General features: G+C 37.1%; 4 protein-coding genes across 7 annotated transcripts in view; 1 reads left to right on the top strand and 3 right to left on the bottom strand.

Annotated features, from left to right (window-relative positions):
- The window catches only part of chchd3b (coiled-coil-helix-coiled-coil-helix domain containing 3b), a 7,302-nt gene extending 3,964 nt beyond the window's left edge, over positions 1-3,338 (bottom strand). For both annotated transcript variants that reach the window (XM_043227863.1, XM_043227864.1), the window contains exons 1-2: positions 1,509-3,338; positions 1-470 (exon numbers count right to left, since the gene is read on the bottom strand). The exon at positions 1-470 is cut by the window's left edge and continues 383 nt beyond it. In XM_043227863.1, coding sequence (XP_043083798.1) covers positions 1-470; positions 1,509-1,595 — 557 coding nt within the window. In that variant the 5' untranslated portion in view covers positions 1,596-3,338. The remainder of the gene's footprint in view (positions 471-1,508) is intronic.
- A 138-nt stretch (positions 3,339-3,476) lies between these two features.
- slc35b4 (solute carrier family 35 member B4) lies at positions 3,477-8,312 on the bottom strand. The gene is made up of 10 exons (XM_043227911.1): positions 8,057-8,312; positions 7,826-7,939; positions 6,063-6,165; positions 5,942-5,991; positions 5,784-5,865; positions 5,606-5,666; positions 4,936-5,045; positions 4,780-4,855; positions 4,304-4,379; positions 3,477-3,842 (listed from the first exon to the last, which is right to left on the bottom strand). The coding sequence occupies exons 1-10, from the start codon at positions 8,131-8,133 to the stop codon at positions 3,596-3,598; spliced, it is 996 nt and encodes a 331-aa protein (XP_043083846.1). The 5' UTR covers positions 8,134-8,312; the 3' UTR covers positions 3,477-3,595.
- Positions 8,313-8,443: 131 nt separating this feature from the next.
- golt1bb (golgi transport 1Bb) lies at positions 8,444-11,819 on the top strand. Its single transcript, XM_043227932.1, has 5 exons — positions 8,444-8,697; positions 9,387-9,478; positions 9,576-9,754; positions 11,050-11,131; positions 11,225-11,819. The coding sequence occupies exons 1-5, from the start codon at positions 8,673-8,675 to the stop codon at positions 11,261-11,263; spliced, it is 417 nt and encodes a 138-aa protein (XP_043083867.1). The 5' UTR covers positions 8,444-8,672; the 3' UTR covers positions 11,264-11,819.
- Positions 11,770-20,222, bottom strand: ldhbb (lactate dehydrogenase Bb). 3 transcript variants are annotated; one of them, XM_043227904.1, is made up of 8 exons: positions 20,070-20,222; positions 18,187-18,323; positions 17,087-17,204; positions 16,367-16,540; positions 16,121-16,294; positions 15,093-15,210; positions 14,798-14,921; positions 11,770-13,175 (listed from the first exon to the last, which is right to left on the bottom strand). In XM_043227904.1, exons 1-8 carry the CDS (start codon positions 20,122-20,124, stop codon positions 13,008-13,010), a joined length of 1,068 nt encoding a protein of 355 aa, XP_043083839.1. In that variant the 5' UTR covers positions 20,125-20,222; the 3' UTR covers positions 11,770-13,007. The 3 variants fall into 3 exon arrangements, with proteins under 3 accessions (XP_043083839.1, XP_043083840.1, XP_043083841.1); XM_043227905.1 differs by having other exon boundaries at positions 16,367-16,495; XM_043227906.1 differs by lacking the exon at positions 20,070-20,222 and adding an exon at positions 19,836-19,992.
- Positions 20,223-20,305: the final 83 nt, after the last annotated feature.

The following is a 20,305-nucleotide window of genomic DNA, read 5'->3' as shown; positions in this document are numbered from 1 at the left end:
AGTGTGTCTGGTGAAGGAGGAATGGCTACGGGTTCAGAGGTTATGGCAGGAAGTGGTGTTAGCGGTTCAACGCTGGGACTCACTAGTGAAGGAGACGCTAGCGGTTCACTTGGTACTTGTGAAGCAACACTGATGGGTTCAGCAGGTTGAGGGTCAGGTACTAGTATAGCTGCACGCTCATCCCCTGTAGGGGGAGGATTTGGAAGACTCTCAGGTGAAGGTGGTGCAGATGTTTCCTCAATCCCAGTTAGAGGCACAAAAGGTGTTATTGGCTCTGAAACAGGAGGAGGAACCAAAGTACTGGCATATGAGGGAGGATGAGGGATTATGGGTACATGATGTTCACCTGGTACCAATCGCTCAACCGGAGGAGTTATAGGAGCTGTTGACTGAGTAGAAGATTTGGTTGAAGATTGCAGGTGAAGCACAGGCGGGGTCTCCTTCATACGATCAATCACTCTTTGTGAAAGCTGTTCGTAATCAGACGAGAAAAAAAAAATCATAATTTTACCTTTTTTAAAAGTCAATTTAACAAGTATATCAGCAATAACCAACTATACATGGTATGGGTCAAAATGGTTAATTTTTATTTTAAAAATCATTAGGACATTAAATAAAGATGCTTCATGACAATATTTAGTACATTTCAGACTGCAAATATATCAAAGCTTAATTTTTGATTAGTAATGTTTATGGCTTAGGACGTAGTTTGGACGGTTTTAATTGCGATTTCTTTTTGCACGCTCAATTTCCAGATGTTCAAAGCTGCATCTTGGCCAAATATTGTCCTATCCATGCATCAACGGAAAGCCTATTTATCCAAACTTGAGATGATAAATATCAATTTAAAACTTTTATGACTGGTTTGCGATGAAAACTAAAAGCATTTTTCCATCGCCTAAACGTTTGTGTTTGATAGTCACACTGGGAACTTTTTTTTCAAGTTTATTTTAAATCAAGACAGATTAATTTAATGACATTTTTTAAATGTTTCAATGCAATTGCAACTCGACTAACCCGGGATGCATGAATCTTCCTTAGAAAATGTTGCGGTTGTGCCATTACAATATTTAATACTATGAGGCTGGTGTAGGGATATACGGTCACTAGTATATACTCCCAAGTACAGTTGGTTTGGAAAGCTATAGGTAATGTAAAACTGAACCAGTCGTGTTTAAGCGCACTATGTATGTTTAGTATGCAGCAGGTCAACATGCATGACCTATAGTAGGCTATATTTAACATGAGCTATATGCCCTGAAGGACATTTTGTCCAGCAACCTCTAAAATCTCCACAAAACTGCAGTTTACACGATATTTTCCAATTAATTCGTTACAAAAACAGATTCAATGAAGCTCTCGCGGCGCAAGTACGTTACAACAAAGTTTTGCTGCTGCTGCTAAGCGCGCGTGGGTAATAAACAACGACGCGGATAGCACGGCTACAATTAACTGATGAAACCAAAAATAATAATAATTTCCGTCGACTGTGTTTAGCATACACTCACACGAATGCCCTTCACGAAAGCAACCCCCTCCTCCTCATCATCGGCTGGGTCGAAGGAAACGTGGCGCGAGCTGCCGTTGCCCCCCATCGCTTCGACGGTCTACCGTATATCTACACGGTTTAACTCGATAATTAGTGAAACGGAACAGAAACGGGCGTTTTTCCTAACGACTGGGGCGTCCAGGATGGGCTTTTCCGCGTGAAGCCCCGAAGCGCGTGTTTACCTCAGCCCTTCCCTCTCTCGCGCGCTCGGAGCAACTTCGCGTTCATTCAGACCTCCGCTTATTTCTGTCAGGCAATAAATGTTTGCAATCATCAATAAATGTTCGCGTTTCACACATCCGGGGGGCATACAGGCTTTATTTACGTTCAGAAGCACTTAAAAGGTGCTAAACGAAATGCTTGGGGGTGTGGCTAACAGTACGAAACATTAATCGCTATTCCTCATTTTATTATTCCAATAAAAATGTGTATGATTTTTAAAAGCTTACCCTTTTCGTACATCGTTAAATTATTATACATTTTAAATGCATTGTGTTTTGGTGGAAAGCGTGGTTTTCAGCGAATGAATGTTCACGACTGTAAATATATATATATATTATAATAACATATATTTATCTGGATAGTGGCTAGTCTTTGCTGTTTATGAAACTATATATCTTCGGGCTTGACCATATTAATAATACATGACTTATTATCAGTTAACATGTCCAAAAAATTCAAAATGTACATGTACACGTGAAAACTCACTTTTTTTTAACACAATCTCATATTAGCTTTATTGTGATTTTTTACTGTAGCTGCAATAACTGCTTTATAACTGATGTATTTTGATGGGGAAACATACGTTTTTGTACCGTGTGAATTCATGAATGGCAAACAATACACTACCTGTAGAAAATACCCTGAATGATAAAGTTCGAATGAATAGTCCAAAGGCTAATGAGATTGAAAGAACTGCACAAAAAGACACGATTTCCTTCAGTTTATGAGGTCTCCGTTTGAGTTAGCTGATAAAAACAAAAGCAATTACACAGGTCCGTGCCAAATTACAAATTCTAGCCTCATGAAAACAAGATATTCTAGTATATTGGCTGTAGTTTTCTACAGTATTGCTTTAGCTTACCCCGAAACTCACCTGACGGAAACATTAGTAGAAATGACTACAAAACATATGATATACTGCGTGACTACAACTTATAATTATTATGCATCATCGTTCATAGTCTGTCTTCATTATTTCACCTGAATAAAGACAAACGTAAGTGGGCCGACCTATTTCGCAGACTTACTGAAACCGGCTGTGTTTAAAGAAACGTAAAGAAATAAATACCATTAACAGCGAACATGACACTTGAAAAATAGCTGCAAGTCCTGACAGGAAATCTAGCAAAAACAATTGACCATTATGTCAGTTTAAAAGGTGCAGAGAAGTAGATATGAAGTAAATATGGTGGCGGGGGCCAAATAAGTCTGCAAAACAGGTCGGACATTGTAAAAATGCTCTAACAATCTCTCACACGCACACCTGGCTCAAAAACAGCTCGTAAAAATTGTCCCGAATGTACCTTAAGCTCTCGTTCACGAACAGAGACTGCTTTAAAAATGAATAGTGTTGAAACGCACTCGCACAAAGCTAAAGAGGTATTACAGTTCCCTTACAAAACCACGCTTCTTTCTCAACCGCGCTTAAAAAAAGAAATTAAAAGGCAACTGTAACTTTTTTACTCACAATTTTGACTTAAGTTTATATCTGAATTCTTCTCAGAAATCCCAGTTTGAATCTCACAATTCTAACGTTTCTCTCACAATTTTGATTTATATATATATATATATATATATATATATATATATATATATATATATATATATATATATATATATATATATATATATATATATATATATATATATATATATATATATATATATATATATATATATATATATAATATATATATATATATATATATATATATATATATATCTCATTTCTGCCAAAAGAGAGAGATAAACTCAGAATTGTGAGATAAAGAGTCGAAATTATCCATTCAATTGTATTCTGTGGCGCACACGGGCTTCCATAATTTATTCCTCCTTCTTGTCAGCTTTCTCTCCCTTCATGGCCACACGAATGCTGGACCACACTTCCGTGTAGAGCAGCGTTCCCAGGAACACCACGGCCGTGCCGACCCAGTGCCAGGCTGTGAAGGGATTGCGGAAGTACAGGATGGAAATGATGAGACTCAGGAATTTGCGGAGCGTCACCACCAGCGTAACCGTGAGCGATGCGCACTCCGTGGTCAGAATGAAGACGCCGCGGATGCACACGTATCTGAGACGCCTCGATAAGGACGAAACACAACACCGGGCACAAAAGCAGGGGGTGCATTTGTGGCAATGGCCTAAAACACACTGTATGTGTCAAAATAATTATTTTTTCTTTCATGCCAATAATCATTATGATATTACGTAAAGATCATGTTCCATGAAGTATTTTTTATTTGTAATATGCATCGTCACGACCTTCATTTGGACAACTTTAAAGGCTATTTTCTTAATATATGGGTTTTTTTGCACCCTCGGATCGCACTTTTAAATAGTTGTTTCCATGTCAAATTTTGTCCTTTCCTACCAAGCTAAAAGAAAACTGATTTATTTAGAAAAACTGCATCTTGCGATTGGTTTAGTGGTGCAAGGTCACATATACCGACCGCTGACAGATTTCTCAGCATGCCTTTCTGTCCAAAAAAAGGCCATGAGGACAATTTGGATAAGACACAAACGAAAGGATACTGCGTGATGACATTCATCAGTAGGTACAACCACATGACCGGCACAGACTGACCAATCACAGGGATTCCCACCGGAGCTTTGAGAGAAAGTCACAGTTTTGTCATTTCCAACCAAAAACCAAACAAACCGAAACTTTTCAACACTTACGTGCACCATGCGAACGTTTCGGGCTTTGAAAGTACTTCCATTCAAACAGGAAATGATTAAAAAGCACTTTTAATATTTATCGTAAAAACTACCTGTCATCGTTTCCACAAAAAATGAAGCAGCCCAACATTGATAATGATCAAAATGACATATTCCATTTCATAAACGTTATACTTTTTTTCTTTTAATCCCGTGGCAGAAATGAGCTTCCACGGAAAACGGTTATTTTAAACCGCAATAACATCGTCCTGTTTTTACCATATTTTTGATCAAATAAATGCAACCACGCTAAGCGCTCTTTAACCTTACAGGCCCCGAATCGTACTCACGGCTCTGGCTGAAAAGCACAGCGTGTTTGTAGATGTCTGTGGACAGCAGGAGGAAGCCCGGCAAAGGCAGACAGTGCTGAAAAAAGGCAGAAAAATCATAAGGGGCAAAATGTTGAACGCTAAAACGCAGCGTCGTATCTACGGTTAGGGACTCACGTTGTAAAACAGAGCCTCCTTGGAGTGTTTGCCGTACTTCTTGTACAGAGTCTCCTGGAAAATGCCCATCCTTGCAGACATCAGCAAGGCGAACGTCAGCATGGCGATCCCTGAAACGCAACAGCATTAGCGAAAATTAAAAAATAAAAGACGGGAACGACGAGCAACAAATAATCAGAAGCGCACGCTAAGACACTACTAATACTATTTTAGCAGCATGCTATATGTATGCAATCGTTTAAAAGTCTTACGCTCATTAAATTGGTATTTATTTGATCAAAAAATACCATAAAAACAATAATAATAGGGAATATTATTACTATTTTTTTGTTGTTGTTGTTGTTGTAGTTAATTCCTGTGATGCAAAGATGAATTTTCAGTATAATTACTCCAGCCTTCGACGTCTTTAAAAATCATTTTTAGATGCTGATTTGACGCATCTGTGTTTTTAACGGTTCTACGATGAACAAGAACGTTAGCATTAATCGTCTCTACTGTCTCTTTTGATCGATTTAACGCACTCTTACTGAATAAACGTTACTGATCCTGCATTTTATTAATAATGTAGCACGCGACCATTTTTAGTCGTCATCGTTACGCTTTCACATATTCAAAACGGTAGCATAAACAAGCAAGCATTGCCTGGGTGTGAATGTGCAGTGAATATTACCCAGAAGCCAATGCATGAAGGCGTAAAAGCCATCTTCCTCTGTGGCCCCTTTCTCAACGTTCTGCAGAAATATCAAACCTGACATATTAGGTGCAAACACGTTATTTCTGTTATTAGAAAACAACTACTAAGGCTAGTATTAGTACTAAGGCTAACTACCCAGCCTAAAGTGACTCACCACTTGTTTGGCCGACATTATAGTGCAGATGAAAATGCCCAAAGACACCAGCACGATGGAGAGATATTTACTCGCCGAATACCTGGAAGCAATAACCCGACTGAATAATATGCAAAAAAAAAAGTTAGGTAAGGATTTTGCGCACGATTTTAGCTTACCTCTTCTTCAAGATGATAATACCGAGGATCATGTTCGCTATTAAAGATCCCTGCGATCGAAACGAGAAGTTAAAGAGACCATAAAAAAAAGCAATGAAGGGACGAAGCGGGTGACACTCACTGATCTGAAGATCATATGCAGGGGCATGGCGATGTTAAAGTTCAGGGCGTAGTTATTGATCACGCTGACGGTGAAGAACATGCTCACCATGATCACGTAGTTACTGAGAAGGAGAGAAACAAGGAGGGAAATAAACACAGGCAGGGGGGAAACAATACTGAAATAAAAATTAACAAAATGCGCACATACGCATGTAACATACGCAGTACATTCCAGCTAACCTCAATCAAACTGCAGGGGGTTTGACAGTTTTAGATTAAAAAATTAGATTAGGTTAAAAAAAAAACAGCTAACAAACACATTAAAACAATAAAAACATGATTTTCGAGTGAAAAAAAGTTATTTTTTGCAAATAAATTCTTCAAATATACTTAATATGAAGAGACAATATATATATAAAATATATAATATAATACAATATAATAATAAATATATACATAAATATATACAGCACATTATATATATATATATATATATATACATACACACATACATATATATATATATATATATATATATATATATATATATATATATATATATATATATATATATATATATATATATATATATATATAGTATATATATATATATATATATATATATATATATATATATATATATATATATATATATATATATATATATATATATAATTTATAAATTTGATTACTTCTGACAGAATTGGCTTATCACATTAATTGACTTAATTGTTATTAATTACTCAATTAATAACTTAAAATTTGAATAAAATTCTAATACAATTTTTAAAAAAAGATTTCAATAAGATTTTAAAATAAAGATTTCAATTCCCAGGGTCTACAACACATAAATATATTAATTCAGAGAGGTTTTGTAAATGTATATATATATATATATATATATATATATATATATATATATATTATATATATATATTTATATATATATATATATATATATATATATATATATATATATATATATATATATATATATATTTATATATATATATATATATATATATATATATATATATATATATATATATATATATTAAACATATAACCTGCAGTGTTTAATTCATGCATTGTACAATAAACTATTTTGTAGCTTAACACTTAATGTCCATTAACACTTAAAGCATTAACGTCAGCGATGCATCTTATGCTGTGATTCTAGATTTAGCACAAACACTGTAACACAAGTCATCTTGTTGAGGTTCAAAACTGCACAGCTATGTTTGGAACGGAATACTAACGTATTGCTCAACACACACTGGGTAGTACATACAGTTTATTACATCCGTATGCGAACCGTCACGCAGCGCTCTGTATTACCATCACAGCATCATTTATCATATCTGACATTCTGTGCTAATACGTGTAAACTGTGCACTAAAAATACATTAGCTGTCTGAACTGTGTGTTGACTCACAAACCACCTGTCACTGTGACAAAGCAAAGGGTTCACCTCTCACCTATAATAATATAATAATCAATAATCAATAATGATAATCACCGCCTCTTACCTTTCGTTAAACAAGTAAAAACAGGACATTTTGAGTAAAAATGCATAATTTTGCATTTCACTTTTGGAAAACAAATGTATATATATAACGTGATGGGAATCATTTATCAGTCAAATCATTCATCTGTAACATCAATTATGTTCAATTAAGCTCATCAATTCAGTTTATACGTTTACTAATCAGTTCAGAAGCCAAAATAAATTGTTAGAATTAAAATGCATAGACGTGTGTATAAATGTCATGAAATATTAACCTGAGGGGTATGTGTGGCTTTTTGCGTCCAAAGTTTGTCTCAAAGATGAACCCTTCCAGTGCAATGAAGGCAAACTGGGCAAACGTGACAATATTCCCACATCCCGGGAAATCCCTGTAAAACGCACCATTTAAAGGAACAAGACATGACAGCATATATTAAGTTCGAATGCATTAAATACAAACTCAAATAAGAAAAAGGGGCAGTATTTACGAGCGATATGCAACTCACCTAACCAAAAGTTCCAAAAACACAACATTACTGCAGCAACCAACAAACACCAAAGCGATCGCAAATAACGTATTCATCGTTAAAGCTTAAAATGAAGCAATCGCAACAGTTTTTTCAGTTTTACACTAATCCGGATGTTGGCATTGTGAATAATAAATGTCTAAATGTTCGTGCACTAGTGAACTAGGGATACTTCAATGAAGACGTCTCCCGGCTACAGACATGTCTTCCTGCTTTCCATTGCGCCTGCTGGGATTTGTAGTTTTTTGGCTCGGATCCAGCACTTATGCAGCCGTTACTGAAAACTACATTTCCCAGAAACACGAAACCGACTGCGTTCGTTCAAACTAAAAACTTAGCAAGTGTGTGCGCGGGAGTAGCTCGATTGCGAGCGGAAGTGTTAATAATAAAATAGCGTTTAAATAAAAAAGTGAAAGTGAAAATAACATTAATAAAAGGAAGCAGAATTAGAATTTTTCGCAGCGCGACCCTGCGTCATTTCGGACTTTTAAAGTATCTCTACGTGTTTCCGGTGTCGTGGCGATCACACACACACACACACACACAGAACAGTTTTACTCATCAGTCAGTAAACCAGCTAATAAACAACACAAACATGATTTCGTTAACGGACTCGCAGAGTAAGTCAATTTTGTGTTATCTCTGCCCCGCGTTAATGTTATTAGTTTCGCTAGAAATGTTTCAGAAATACCGCTTTATGTCTGCAAACGTTGTGGAAGTAATGAATGAGAATGAATGAGGATATACGGCGTGGCCTCCTACAGTAAAATCAAGTCACTACTGTAGTAAAACCCCGTAATCTAATATTAGAAGAGTTGTGATGCCATGATAATACCATAACCATTATAGTAATAGTACCCCGGATCAGTACTGTAGTATATAAATATGGTGATCATTTGATTATATCATTAGTACAACCATCTATCTGTCTATCTATCTCTATCTGTCTGTCTATTTATCTGTCTATCTCTGTCTATCATTTATTTGTCTGTCTATCTATCTATCTATCTGTCTGTCTGTCTGTCTGTCTGTCTGTCTATCATGACCATGCTATTCTTTAAAGTACTATGCAAATGCCCTGGTATATGGTAATCATATGGTACCTGTTATTAATATTATTTCATCTTTCATTTTACTTCATCGCTGTTTAACCTTTCAAGTCATTAGATGGAAGAAAAGCCTAATAAGTTCCAAATTTGTACATGATTACAATATTTGTATTTACACTGAAGTACTTAATCTGATGTAGGACACTACTGATGTCACGCCACACTAATAAGGCTGTTGGTGTGTGTGTGTTTTTTCACAGAGATCGGGATGGGGCTGACAGGCTTCGGAGTGTTTTTCCTCTTCTTCGGAATGATTCTGTTCTTTGATAAAGCGCTCTTGGCCATAGGAAATGTAAGCGTGCGCTTTGACAAAGCTGTCTGGATGCAGCGCTAAATCAAACATTAAAATGCTGCTTGAACTGAACCCCAATGTCTCTCTACGTTGGCAGATCCTGTTCGTCGCAGGTCTCTCGTTTGTCATCGGACTGGAGCGGACGTTCAGGTTCTTCTTCCAGCGGCATAAAATGAAAGCCACCGGTTTCTTTTTGGGAGGTGTTTTTGTGGTGCTCATCGGATGGCCGATCGTAGGCGTCGTCCTGGAAGTCTATGGATTTTTCCTGCTTTTCCGGTGAGTTGTTTTTTGTCACCCTGGCAGGTTGTTTAGGGTCATTTTGCACTTTTTTTTTTCTTCATGGCATTTTTTTCCCCTCAAAATGAATAAACTTTAGTAACAGGCCACCTTCTGAAGTTGTGTGTTTGCCTTTCCCTAAATACAGGGTTTCTACTCGGGTTGGAAAAGTATGGCAGTAGATTTAATTAGTTGTAAAGTATGGAAAAAAGAAAGCAGGGCGTGAACTTGTGCCCCGATTTAGATTTTAATATTAGAAAATTAAAATTTGAATGGAAATGAGTTTATCGCACAAGAAACATGTTTTAATGGCAGCTATTTAGTGATTGTCAGACATGCATGAATTAATTCAAGGTGCACCTTTTCAATGAAAACGATATTCTACACACTTTTGTTTGTGCACGAGAAACAAATACACTCGGCACATAGGACAGCGCACTTTTCATGAGTCAAATTTGAAAGGATGCGCTAAATTGGAGATTAGATATTAGAGGCACAACCAAATAAGGACGGTCCAAATTCAAATAGATCACTATTAATCCACACGCTCTGGCTTTATACGGCAGTGTTCCACAAAAGAAATAGATCATAGAAAATATATGTTGTATCCGTGTAAAAATATACACAATATATATATATTTTTATTATTTTAGGGACTCTGTATGTCGTCACTTTGAGAAAATATATATAAAAAAAAACCCCAGAAATATTTACAGATGACTGTATTATGTATCAAATATAAAACTGTATGAACCTTTTGTTAAATATTAATATAAATCGAGTCTGGAACAGTATTGAATTCTTTACATTTTGTGTAGGAACCTTGTTACATAACAGTGTGACTATAATAAATATGACTAATTCAGATTTCCCGGGAAACTGCATTGAATCGAATGAATCTCCTTTGCACGTTTATCCACAAGTAGATTGAAACCGTATAGTGACACATGAGCCTGTTATATTTTACACTGTTATTTAACATGAATAGCAATGATTGACTATACAGTACGTTACTGTAATTGTCAAAAGTGGGGTTTTTTTTAAAAGTCAAAACAACAACGGCACCCAAGCTGCCTGCCTGCTCGTATCAGAGATTTGTCAAACAGCCATCGTTCGCTGTCGATCGAGGTTTAATGTCATCTGTGGGGTTTGCACTCGTGCGGCCATCCACCTTATTTTTAACAAACGGATGCGGCCATCGCAAGTAACTTGTAACTGCTTGCTTCAGCCGCTAAAAGACCAAAAGTTACTTAGCACAGCTTTAATGTCACTAAATCTCTTCCATCTGTTTTCAGGGGCTTTTTCCCAGTAGCGGTTGGCTTCATTAGGCGGGTGCCTATTCTTGGATCTTTACTAAACCTTCCTGGTATTAGCGGGGTAAGTCAAGCAGTTCTCTGCCGTCTTGTTCTTGCATAAAGGACGCTAAAATCCTGTCACATGACTACAGCGATGTTCTCGTTTCTCTTTTAGTTGGTGGATAAAGTGGGCGAGAGCAACACCATGGTATAACGATCAACTGTTTAGCATTTTCTTTTTAGAGTGGCTCATATTTATATTCGTCATAATAGTGCTTTTGGCTCGGCGTCGATATTTCCGAACGACAGATGAGATTTTTGATACTTTACCTGTGAAGTTTTTTTTTTTTCTGGAACTGATTACCAAACCAAGTGGGCCGCTTGTTGCTGCACCACGCGTCTCCTCCGGGGGGCGACAGGGACCGCTGACCCCCCGAATGACCACAAGGTGGGCGGATGACACGAGTACCGTAACCGAAACGATTCACTGGGTTCTGAATGAAGTCGTTACTGTTTTTATTATTATTGCGCTTGTATGTGCCAACCGTTCTGTTTTGCTCCTTTTTATTCGTCAAAATCTAATTTGGACTTTTTCCCGCAAGAGCGCCCCCTAGCGGAGCGGAGACTGTTCATCTCTTCGCGCTCACGAGGAAAATGACATGCTGTTATTATACATGACTGATTTAAGTATTTGTAAATACTTCAAATGTGAGACTAATGTACATTTTTACCAGCAAAGATCCTGTTTAATAAATGGATTATATCCTTGACAGGTCTACTTATCCGGCGTTAAACCGTGGTAGACGTCACATTTAAAGCCTTGCATCGATGCTCAGTGCAGATATTACGTAAAGATTGTATATATTGCTAGCATGTGGTTTACATTTTGCACTTTCATTCGACGTTTAGTGAGTACATTGACTAGTTCCTGTAACCAACAGTCAGAAGTGTAATGGTGACGATCAAATGTTTGGACACATTCATGACACTTTTTTTTTTGATTTGCTGATCAAAACATGATGCAAATTAAAAGTTGATTTTTGTAGATTCTAGCTATGATCATTCTGGACTTTCATGAGGTGCATCATGGGATGCTATGAAACAACTGAGCGTGTGATATAAATGCTCGATGATGCTTTTCCTCTCCAAATTTCCATTTTGATTCCAAAAATGTTCGTTTTTCAAGTTAAATTGTTAAATGTTGGAACATTTTCTGTTTTTCAAATCGGTTTTTAAGATCAAATGCTCAATTCTGTCAAGTGCGTCCAAACCTTTGATTTGTAGTAATGTAGAACAGACACCGAGATGCGTCTCACAAAGTGCTAAACTGACAATCATGGGTTTCTATAATTCCTGATTGTTTCGAAAAAAAAACTGTTCGCCCAAAAATAATTTGCAGAATATTTACTCACCCTCAGGCCATCCAAGACGTGGATGAGTTTGTTTCTTTATCAGATTTGGAGAAATGTAGTATTCCATCATTCGCTCACCAATGGAAGTGAATGGGTGCCGTCGGAAAGAGAGTCCCAACAACTAATAAAAACATTATAATAATCCAAATCACTCCAGTCCATGAAGTTAACGTCTTGTGCAAGAAACAAATCCATCATTAAGACTAATTAATATCATTATAATAATCTAGCGATTATTTCAATGTTTTATCAGCTGTTTGTAATCTCATTCTGACGGCACCCATTCGCTTCAGAGGATCGATTGGTGAGCAATTCTCCAAATCTGCCGAAGAAACAAACCTTGGAGTACATTTTCAGCAAACTGCATTTTTGGGCAAACTACTCGTTTATATGCACGAATTCAATCCCCTAAATCATTTAAAAGACGTTTTCAAGAACTTACAACTAGGATATTAAAAGAGAAATCTTAGGCAAGATTGATTTCTTGTCATAGCAGCAATCAAACGTTCGAAGCTTTGAATAGTAGCCGTTGGTGGCGAGCCAGCGCTACAGGTCCTTCAGGTCTTTCTGGATGTGCCACAGCATGTCTGCGCTCTTCTTCAGCTGCGAGACCTCGTCTCCCGTCAGGCTCATGTTGACCACGCTGCCCACTCCAGCGCTGTTCAACACACACGGCAGGCTCAGGTACACCTCGTCGCCGATGCCGTACATACCCTGAAACGCATACGTCAGCATCTTCATCATCATCATTCTCGTTCCAGTGCTGCAGGTGTGCGTTATAGTTGTGGGGTCAGTACATTGAAACACGAGGAGCTGAACTCAATAAAGAGCCCTCAGACAACGGGATATCAGAAAATGAGGGGCCGAGCAGATCCAACAGACTCTCACAGGACAGCCTTCAACGTTAACACAAAGAACAAGGAAGGAGATTGTCGATTTTGGGGCATGTAACCAACATTGATGGTCAATACAGGCCACATCATGACCGCGTTGGATGAATCTTTCCCCATTTCAGGTCAATTTTACACGTGTAGATGCAACAAAATCATCTGAAATACTGCGGATATATATATGTATATATAACCCACATACAATCATCGCTCATTGTTTATGTATTTTAAACAACCTGAATGGCTTACAGGTTCATGTTAATGTTCAGTATGGGTTTGCTTGGGTTTCCTCGCTTGGAACGTGTCGTCCAATCGATCCTCGCGTTATACAAAATTACACTCTGCAAGAGCGGGAAAATTCGGACCATGCGACTGACGAGATAACATTCAGGATTCATGATCTGGGAGGAGAAACCTCGCGGCGACCCTGGGGCTAGAACAGCATGTATTGGTTTGTGTCCAAAGCTGAGTTTAAAACTCACGGTTAGATAACGTTGCACTCAGCCTGGTTTTTAACCCAGTTTTTAGTCATGCTCTCAGGACACTTTTGAGCGATGCTTTTAGTCATGCTTTTCGCCATCACTTTTTGTTTAGTGTTCTTTGAGAGCCGTTTGCTCCAGCCTGCAGGTCTGCTGCTGCCGAGCCACAAGAAAACCCATCTAGTCTATTTGAGTATTTTTTTTTTTTTAAGAATCTCATGCCGTTTCGCTTTGTCACCAAAATGAAACAGCATATCGCCCCCTCACTTCTTGTTTTTTTCCACGTTGGTCTGAATGAAAATGCTAATTCATTATTTGCCACTAGGTGCCGCTTTTGGCACATTGAAAGCGACCAATAAAAGAGGCACTTTAATGGCAGTGACAAAGGGTCAACTTGTATAATAGCTACCTTTTTGCTTAAAGCGTGTAACATCTAGCTCCAGTATCATGTTACCCCAAACATAATTAATATATCTACCAAATATTCTGTAATGGTTCATCTTTATTCTTGATTTGAACCTAATATATACATACACTACAGTTCAAAACATTAGGGTTGGTATAATTTTTATAATATTTTAGAGTGTTACCGTGGCTGCATTTACTAGACCATATATACAGTAAAATTGTGAAATATTATATTTATATATTTATTATCTGTTTTCTATAAATATATTAAAATACTATTTATTCCTGCGATCGAAGCAAAATGTTCTGCATCATTACTCCAGTCTTCAGTGTTACGTTATCCTCCAGAAATCATTCTAATGTATGGATATGCTGCTTTAAAAACATTTTCTATTATTATCAATGTTGAAAACATTAAAAACGTGCTGCTTCAGGGTTTTGTGGAACTATTTTTACACACTACTTTTGATCAGTTTAATGCATACTTGCTAAAACTACTATTTGCTAAATGCAACTGACCCTAAGCATCACGTGTAGGGTAGAAGAGTCCTGAACTGACCTTCACCATGGTGGAAACGGGATGGACTCGGTTGAGGTTCTTCATTATACTCTCGGTCAGGTCGGCCACACTCAGGCCGATGGCCCAGTTAGTGTAGCCTTTCAGTCGGATCACTTCATAGGCGCTGCAGTGAACACACGGTCATGGAAGTACTTTATGGATACGTTCACTTCTAGCAGAATAGCGGTGTCTTGTTTTCTTTGTTATGTTCATTTGTGAGAGAATAGCTAGACACCACACTGAATGAAGTATATGAATACATACATGAATATAGCAATGTCATGTGACAATGTACCTGTCCACAACTTTCTTGTGTGTTTCTTTCCAGTTCTCTCGGTCAGTGTCTTTGCCGATATCTGGATTGAGTTTCTGCAGACTGACTCCTGCCACATTAGCGCCACTCCAAACGGGAACTGCAATGCAAACAAACTAAAATAAATATATATATATATATATATATATATATATATATATATATATATATACAAAATATACGTATATGTGTGTGTATATATATATATATGTATATATATATATATATATATATATATATATATATATATATATATATATATATAATTAAAATAATAATTATATAATTATAATTTATAAATACATATTTACCTACATTAACAAAGTATACATATTTTTATATGTATTAAATTATAATTCAATTATATTTAAATTGTCAAATTATACTTGCAAAAATATATATAAACAATATGAAATATATTCAATATTTACTCATGTTTTATTTCTTTGTGTAATATTATTAAATTGTTTATATTCTAATTATACATATTACAATATTTTTCATTTGTTATTTAATATGCTTTTTTCATTTATAATTTATAATTTAATTATGCTTATGTTTACAAGAATACAAGATTCTATATTAAATTGAACCAAATTGTTCATTTTACACTATATAATGATATTATTTAAATAATATAAATTGTAATAAACATATTATTTTACAAATAATATTGTATTTTATTATGCACATTAAATTATTTATAGTTTCATCATCAAAATTATTTTATTTAAATTTACTAAATATTTTACATATTTTTATTTAGAATTTATCTTTATATAATTGAATTGACATTGATTTATTTTTATTTTAATAATTTAAAATGTAATTAATAATGATGTATTATGAATTTATTATGTATTACATTAAATAATTTATATTTTAATGCGACATAATACTTAATGCTTTTTTAATAAAATTTTTCATGTATTAATTTAAATACATTTTATAATTTTTTTATTTGTCATTATATTGTATGTATGCATGTATGTATGCCTGGCTTGTCTCACCGCTGGAGTCCCCGTGTTCTCCCAGAATCCATCCGTTAAAGCTGCTGGGATGGATGCCTAACCTCTCGGCCATCAGATACCGGAAGCGAGCCGAGTCCAGGTTGGTCCCGCTGCCGATGACACGGTGCTTTGGCAGGCCACTCAGCTTCCAGGTCACGTATGTCAAGACGTCCACTGCGCGGGCAGAAAAAGTGTGTTACAAGCAAGTAAACGGTATAAAGCGTGTGCTGTGGTGTTTACGGGGACCTGGGTTGGACACGACGATGAGGATGCAGTTAGGACTGTATCTGACGATCTGCGGGATGATGTGTTTGAAGATGTTGACGTTCCTCTGCACCAGATTCAGCCTGCTCTCGCCCTCCTGCTGACGCACGCCTGCCGTCACCACCACGATCCGAGAGTTAGCCGTCACCGAGTAATCTACGGACCGAAACGCGGAGAAACACCTCAAAACCAGCACGGTGCCAATTCCACAGTGGCCTAATATAATCTAATTAATTACATAATGCGCCGATTAATTAAGTATAATTAAGTAAAAAATGTATTTTTTATATATAAATATGAAAATAAACGACATACTTTCAATATTAAACACCATCCGGGGACAAATGCACAACAATTTCTCTGTGCTTTATTTTTGTTGGTGAAACAGTCAGGGCTATAGAAATGCATCTTAATACTTCAGCATCAGAATCAACTTTATTGCCACCTACGAGGAATTCGTTTTAGTGACAGAAGCTCTGCAGTGCAACAGGACGGCAAGACAAGACAGATAATAAAAAAAAGAATTATATACAAAATAGGAAAAATACAATATATACTATAGACATTCAAGTATAAAGGGTGTTTATGTTATGTGCAATTTGAAGTGTTAATATTTCCTGGGAACTTTCTGACCCCCCTACATCTAGTTTCGATGTCCATCAAGCTTTCTTTAAGGCTTCTTTTAAGGAGGCGAAGCGCTACCTTTGCCTGAGACGATCTTGGGCGTCTTCAGGAAGAGGCTGCCGTGCTGCAGGTCCATCATCTCGCCCTTGAGTTTGTCCTCTACGACGTCCACCAGCGCCAGCTCATCCGCCAGCTCCTGCAGCGCCGGAGACACACCGAAAACCATTTCCATTAGCATCCAGCGTCAACAGAAACCACAAAACGGCTCCTGCACGAACTCTTCGTTGTGTGCGCCGATGGTACGACGATTAAAAGCTCACTCGCTGTGTTCGTTTTAACGCAGTAACTGATTGATTTCATGTATTTGTGGGCATCCGTCGCCGCTGTCAGATGAATATTTTGATCATATTTAATTGTAGTATTTTATTTTTGTGGTGGAATCGCTGGTCACAATGTGTTTTGAAAAGAACCGAGGGGAAAAAACTAACAGCGATTACATCGGTTATTATTGTCATACTTTATTCTCAAGTTATTAATGTTAACAATATCAGCATTGAGTGACTATGTGCGTATTAGTGTGCAGATTTCAATATACGTCCAGTCTGATCTCTAATCGTCTCATCGTTCGAATTTGATAATAAGAAATTATTTTAATCCAAAAAGCAAGCTTCCTTATAGATCTGGTGTAGTCCCTTTTGATCTGAAACCAAAAAGGCATTTAAAACCGCGTTTCATATAATCCTCACAATCAGCCATTAAAATGGTTTTGGACGTTGAATTATTCCAGCTGCTGTGAGAAGGCTATAATTAAACGAGTAAACTAAAAGTAAACCGTCGTGAGTCGGGGCTAAAGTAAGCACACTAGCTGCTTACGTAAATATTGATTTTGGATCATTTTTAACCCCCGCCGCAAACTTACTGCTGCTTTAATCTCGTTTTATTCAGTTGTTTTCCACTTCTTCACCTTTAGTCTAATTGGCCAAAGGGATCAAAGTCAAGCTCAGGCAAACACAGCTTAGATCCACTGGAAAATGACCCACCGATTGACCGGCGCCACCAGCATGAGCCGAACGTTCCTAACCTCGCGTACAATCGATAAATCAACAAGGAGTATGTTTGCGGTCTCAAAGTCCGGAGCGTGTTGGAGAGCGATCGATAGCGGCGCGAGCGGTTCTCACCCGCAGCAGGACGCTGACGGCGCAGGCCATGCCGACCTGCCCCACTCCCACCACCGTCACCTTGTTCCTCGGCGGCTCGAGCGGCCCGCTCCACAGAGGAGTGATGAGCTTCTGCAGAACCGACGCCATGCTCAACACTGCAGAGGAACACACACACTTCAGAGGACTTGTTCAGCCGGCAAATAAGATTACAGCATATTTTAATCACCCCCAGGCCATCCGAGGCGTATATGACTTTCCTCTTTCAGACGTTTTTTAAAAGTGTATACTATCTTTTTATGCTTGGTAATGCTGGTGGATAGAGGCCCTTATTTTGAAGCTCAGAGAAACAGATATACATTATATATAAAATAAAAATAATAATAATAAAAAAATAAAAATATATATATATATATATATATATATATATATATATATATATTTTTATTTATATTATATATATATATATATTTTTTTATTAGATTACATTTTATTTTATTGTCATTTATTATTGTTATTTTGATGTATTTTTTTTTTTTTTTTATTGCAAGTATTTATTCTACATTCTGCGTTTAAATACATTTCTTTCTGTCTTGGAATGTACCAGAATAACATTTCACTACAAGTTGTATGTGACAAAAACAAAAACTTGAATCTTGAATATAAAACACGGTAATGTTCGCCATCCACCAGCATTACCAAGCTTGGAAGAGCTTGGAAAAACCTCGGGCTGCGCTCGTCTGAAAAAAGAAAGTCATATACACCTAGGATGGCTTGGGAGTGAGTTTATGAGAGTTTCATTTTTGGGTGGACTATTCCTTTAATATCTCATTTATTTCTCCCAGACAGCAGAGATCAAATAAAGATGTTTAGTTGTATCTCGGACGTTCCTATTAATATCTCAAGCATCTCATCTAAAGATCTCTACAATACCTTAAACTGTGCTCAGATCTGCCGAAATCTATCTCAAATCTATCTATCTGTCATTTAATCCACATTTTATTTAACCTAATATACAAGGAATTTCTCATTTTCACTGAGTTTAATGAACGTGACGTCTAATAATAATAATAATAATAATAATTAAAAAAATTAACTATAACTATATAAAGTTAAAAAGTCAAAGACATTACATTTAAAACATAATGAATTATATATAATATAAACATACAAGCATTCAAAATGACTTCAGCGATGCTAAAATAGCACTCATTTTTTTCTAATTTATTTCTCCTCTTAAAATTGTGAAAAAAACACACCTGAAAGCAAGTTGATAATTAAAAATCTACATCTAATGTATATATATATATATATATATATATATATATATATATATATATATATATATATATATATATATATTCCTCTTTGTAAACTACAACGTGCTATATATTATTAAAAACAGCCATAGCTTTAAATTTGCAAAGGATTTGAAAGGAAATCAAGAGGTGACTTTGTGGTGAAGGAAGCAAATCTCAACAGGACACACGCTGGTGAAGTCTGGCCCTGTCCTGTTCCCAACCACAATAACGATCTCAAAACATCTCCAAGCGACAATTCCCAAAACGCCGCTCTCGGTTCATACACCGACACAGACACAGCGATGGAGACCGAGACCGAGACCTCATCCGACGATCACGAGCACCGTAACACACAGAAACAAACCTCACCTGCGCTCAGACGCTCGTCGGTCAATCACACAATAAGCATCGGAAGAGGAAATGTGCTGTTAACGCAGCGACCTGCTTCGGTTTATCTGCCGCCGCCGGTGTGTTTAGATCAAGGTCACGTACAGGACACACCTCCGGAGACGGGGACAAACGCCCGTCCCGTCCTGCACGCGCTCGCGTACCTTTCCTCTCGTCTCCGACATTTTCAGCGCCGCCTCAAATAAAAGCGCTTACCGTGTCTGTAGAGGCTCTGCGCTCCCAGGAAGAGATGCCACCACGAGACGAGCATGGCGGGCGGTTAAAGTCGCTTTTCCGGGGCACCGCGGGGAGTCACAGTGCCATCTCACCTCAGTGCCAGCCTCCCGTCTGCAGACGGACCGTTAATGAGGTTACTGTAATCCGCCGCCATCTGCTGCTCGCGCGCGCTAACACAAGTCGACGTTAGACCAATTACTGTGTTTGACCCGCGA

Source organism: Puntigrus tetrazona, chromosome 25 (genome assembly GCF_018831695.1).
Source record: "Puntigrus tetrazona isolate hp1 chromosome 25, ASM1883169v1, whole genome shotgun sequence".
NCBI lineage: Eukaryota > Metazoa > Chordata > Actinopteri > Cypriniformes > Cyprinidae > Puntigrus > Puntigrus tetrazona.
This window is presented reverse-complemented; position numbering and strand designations above follow the sequence as displayed.

Bases quoted from the DNA above. Each gene is read 5' to 3' on its own strand.
- slc35b4 (XM_043227911.1), bottom strand. From the start codon at position 8,133: ATGAATACGTTATTTGCGATCGCTTTGGTGTTTGTTGGTTGCTGCAGT. The intron at 4,856-4,935 runs GTGAGTCCCTAA...GCCTTTTTTCAG, and splicing joins AGGAGGCTCTGTTTTACAAC to CACTGTCTGCCTTTGCCGGG. The intron at 3,843-4,303 runs GTATCCTTTCGT...GAGGCGTCTCAG, and splicing joins CTGATGAATGTCATCACGCA to ATACGTGTGCATCCGCGGCG.
- golt1bb (XM_043227932.1), top strand. From the start codon at position 8,673: ATGATTTCGTTAACGGACTCGCAGA. The intron at 8,698-9,386 runs GTAAGTCAATTT...GTTTTTTCACAG, and splicing joins TTCGTTAACGGACTCGCAGA to AGATCGGGATGGGGCTGACA. The intron at 9,479-9,575 runs GTAAGCGTGCGC...CTACGTTGGCAG, and splicing joins CGCTCTTGGCCATAGGAAAT to ATCCTGTTCGTCGCAGGTCT.
- ldhbb (XM_043227904.1), bottom strand. From the start codon at position 20,124: ATGCTCGTCTCGTGGTGGCATCTCTTCCTGGGAGCGCAGAGCCTCTAC. The intron at 18,324-20,069 runs GTAAGCGCTTTT...GTTCCTCTGCAG, and splicing joins GCAGAGCCTCTACAGACACG to TGTTGAGCATGGCGTCGGTT. The intron at 14,922-15,092 runs GTACATTGTCAC...TGTTCACTGCAG, and splicing joins CACAAGAAAGTTGTGGACAG to CGCCTATGAAGTGATCCGAC.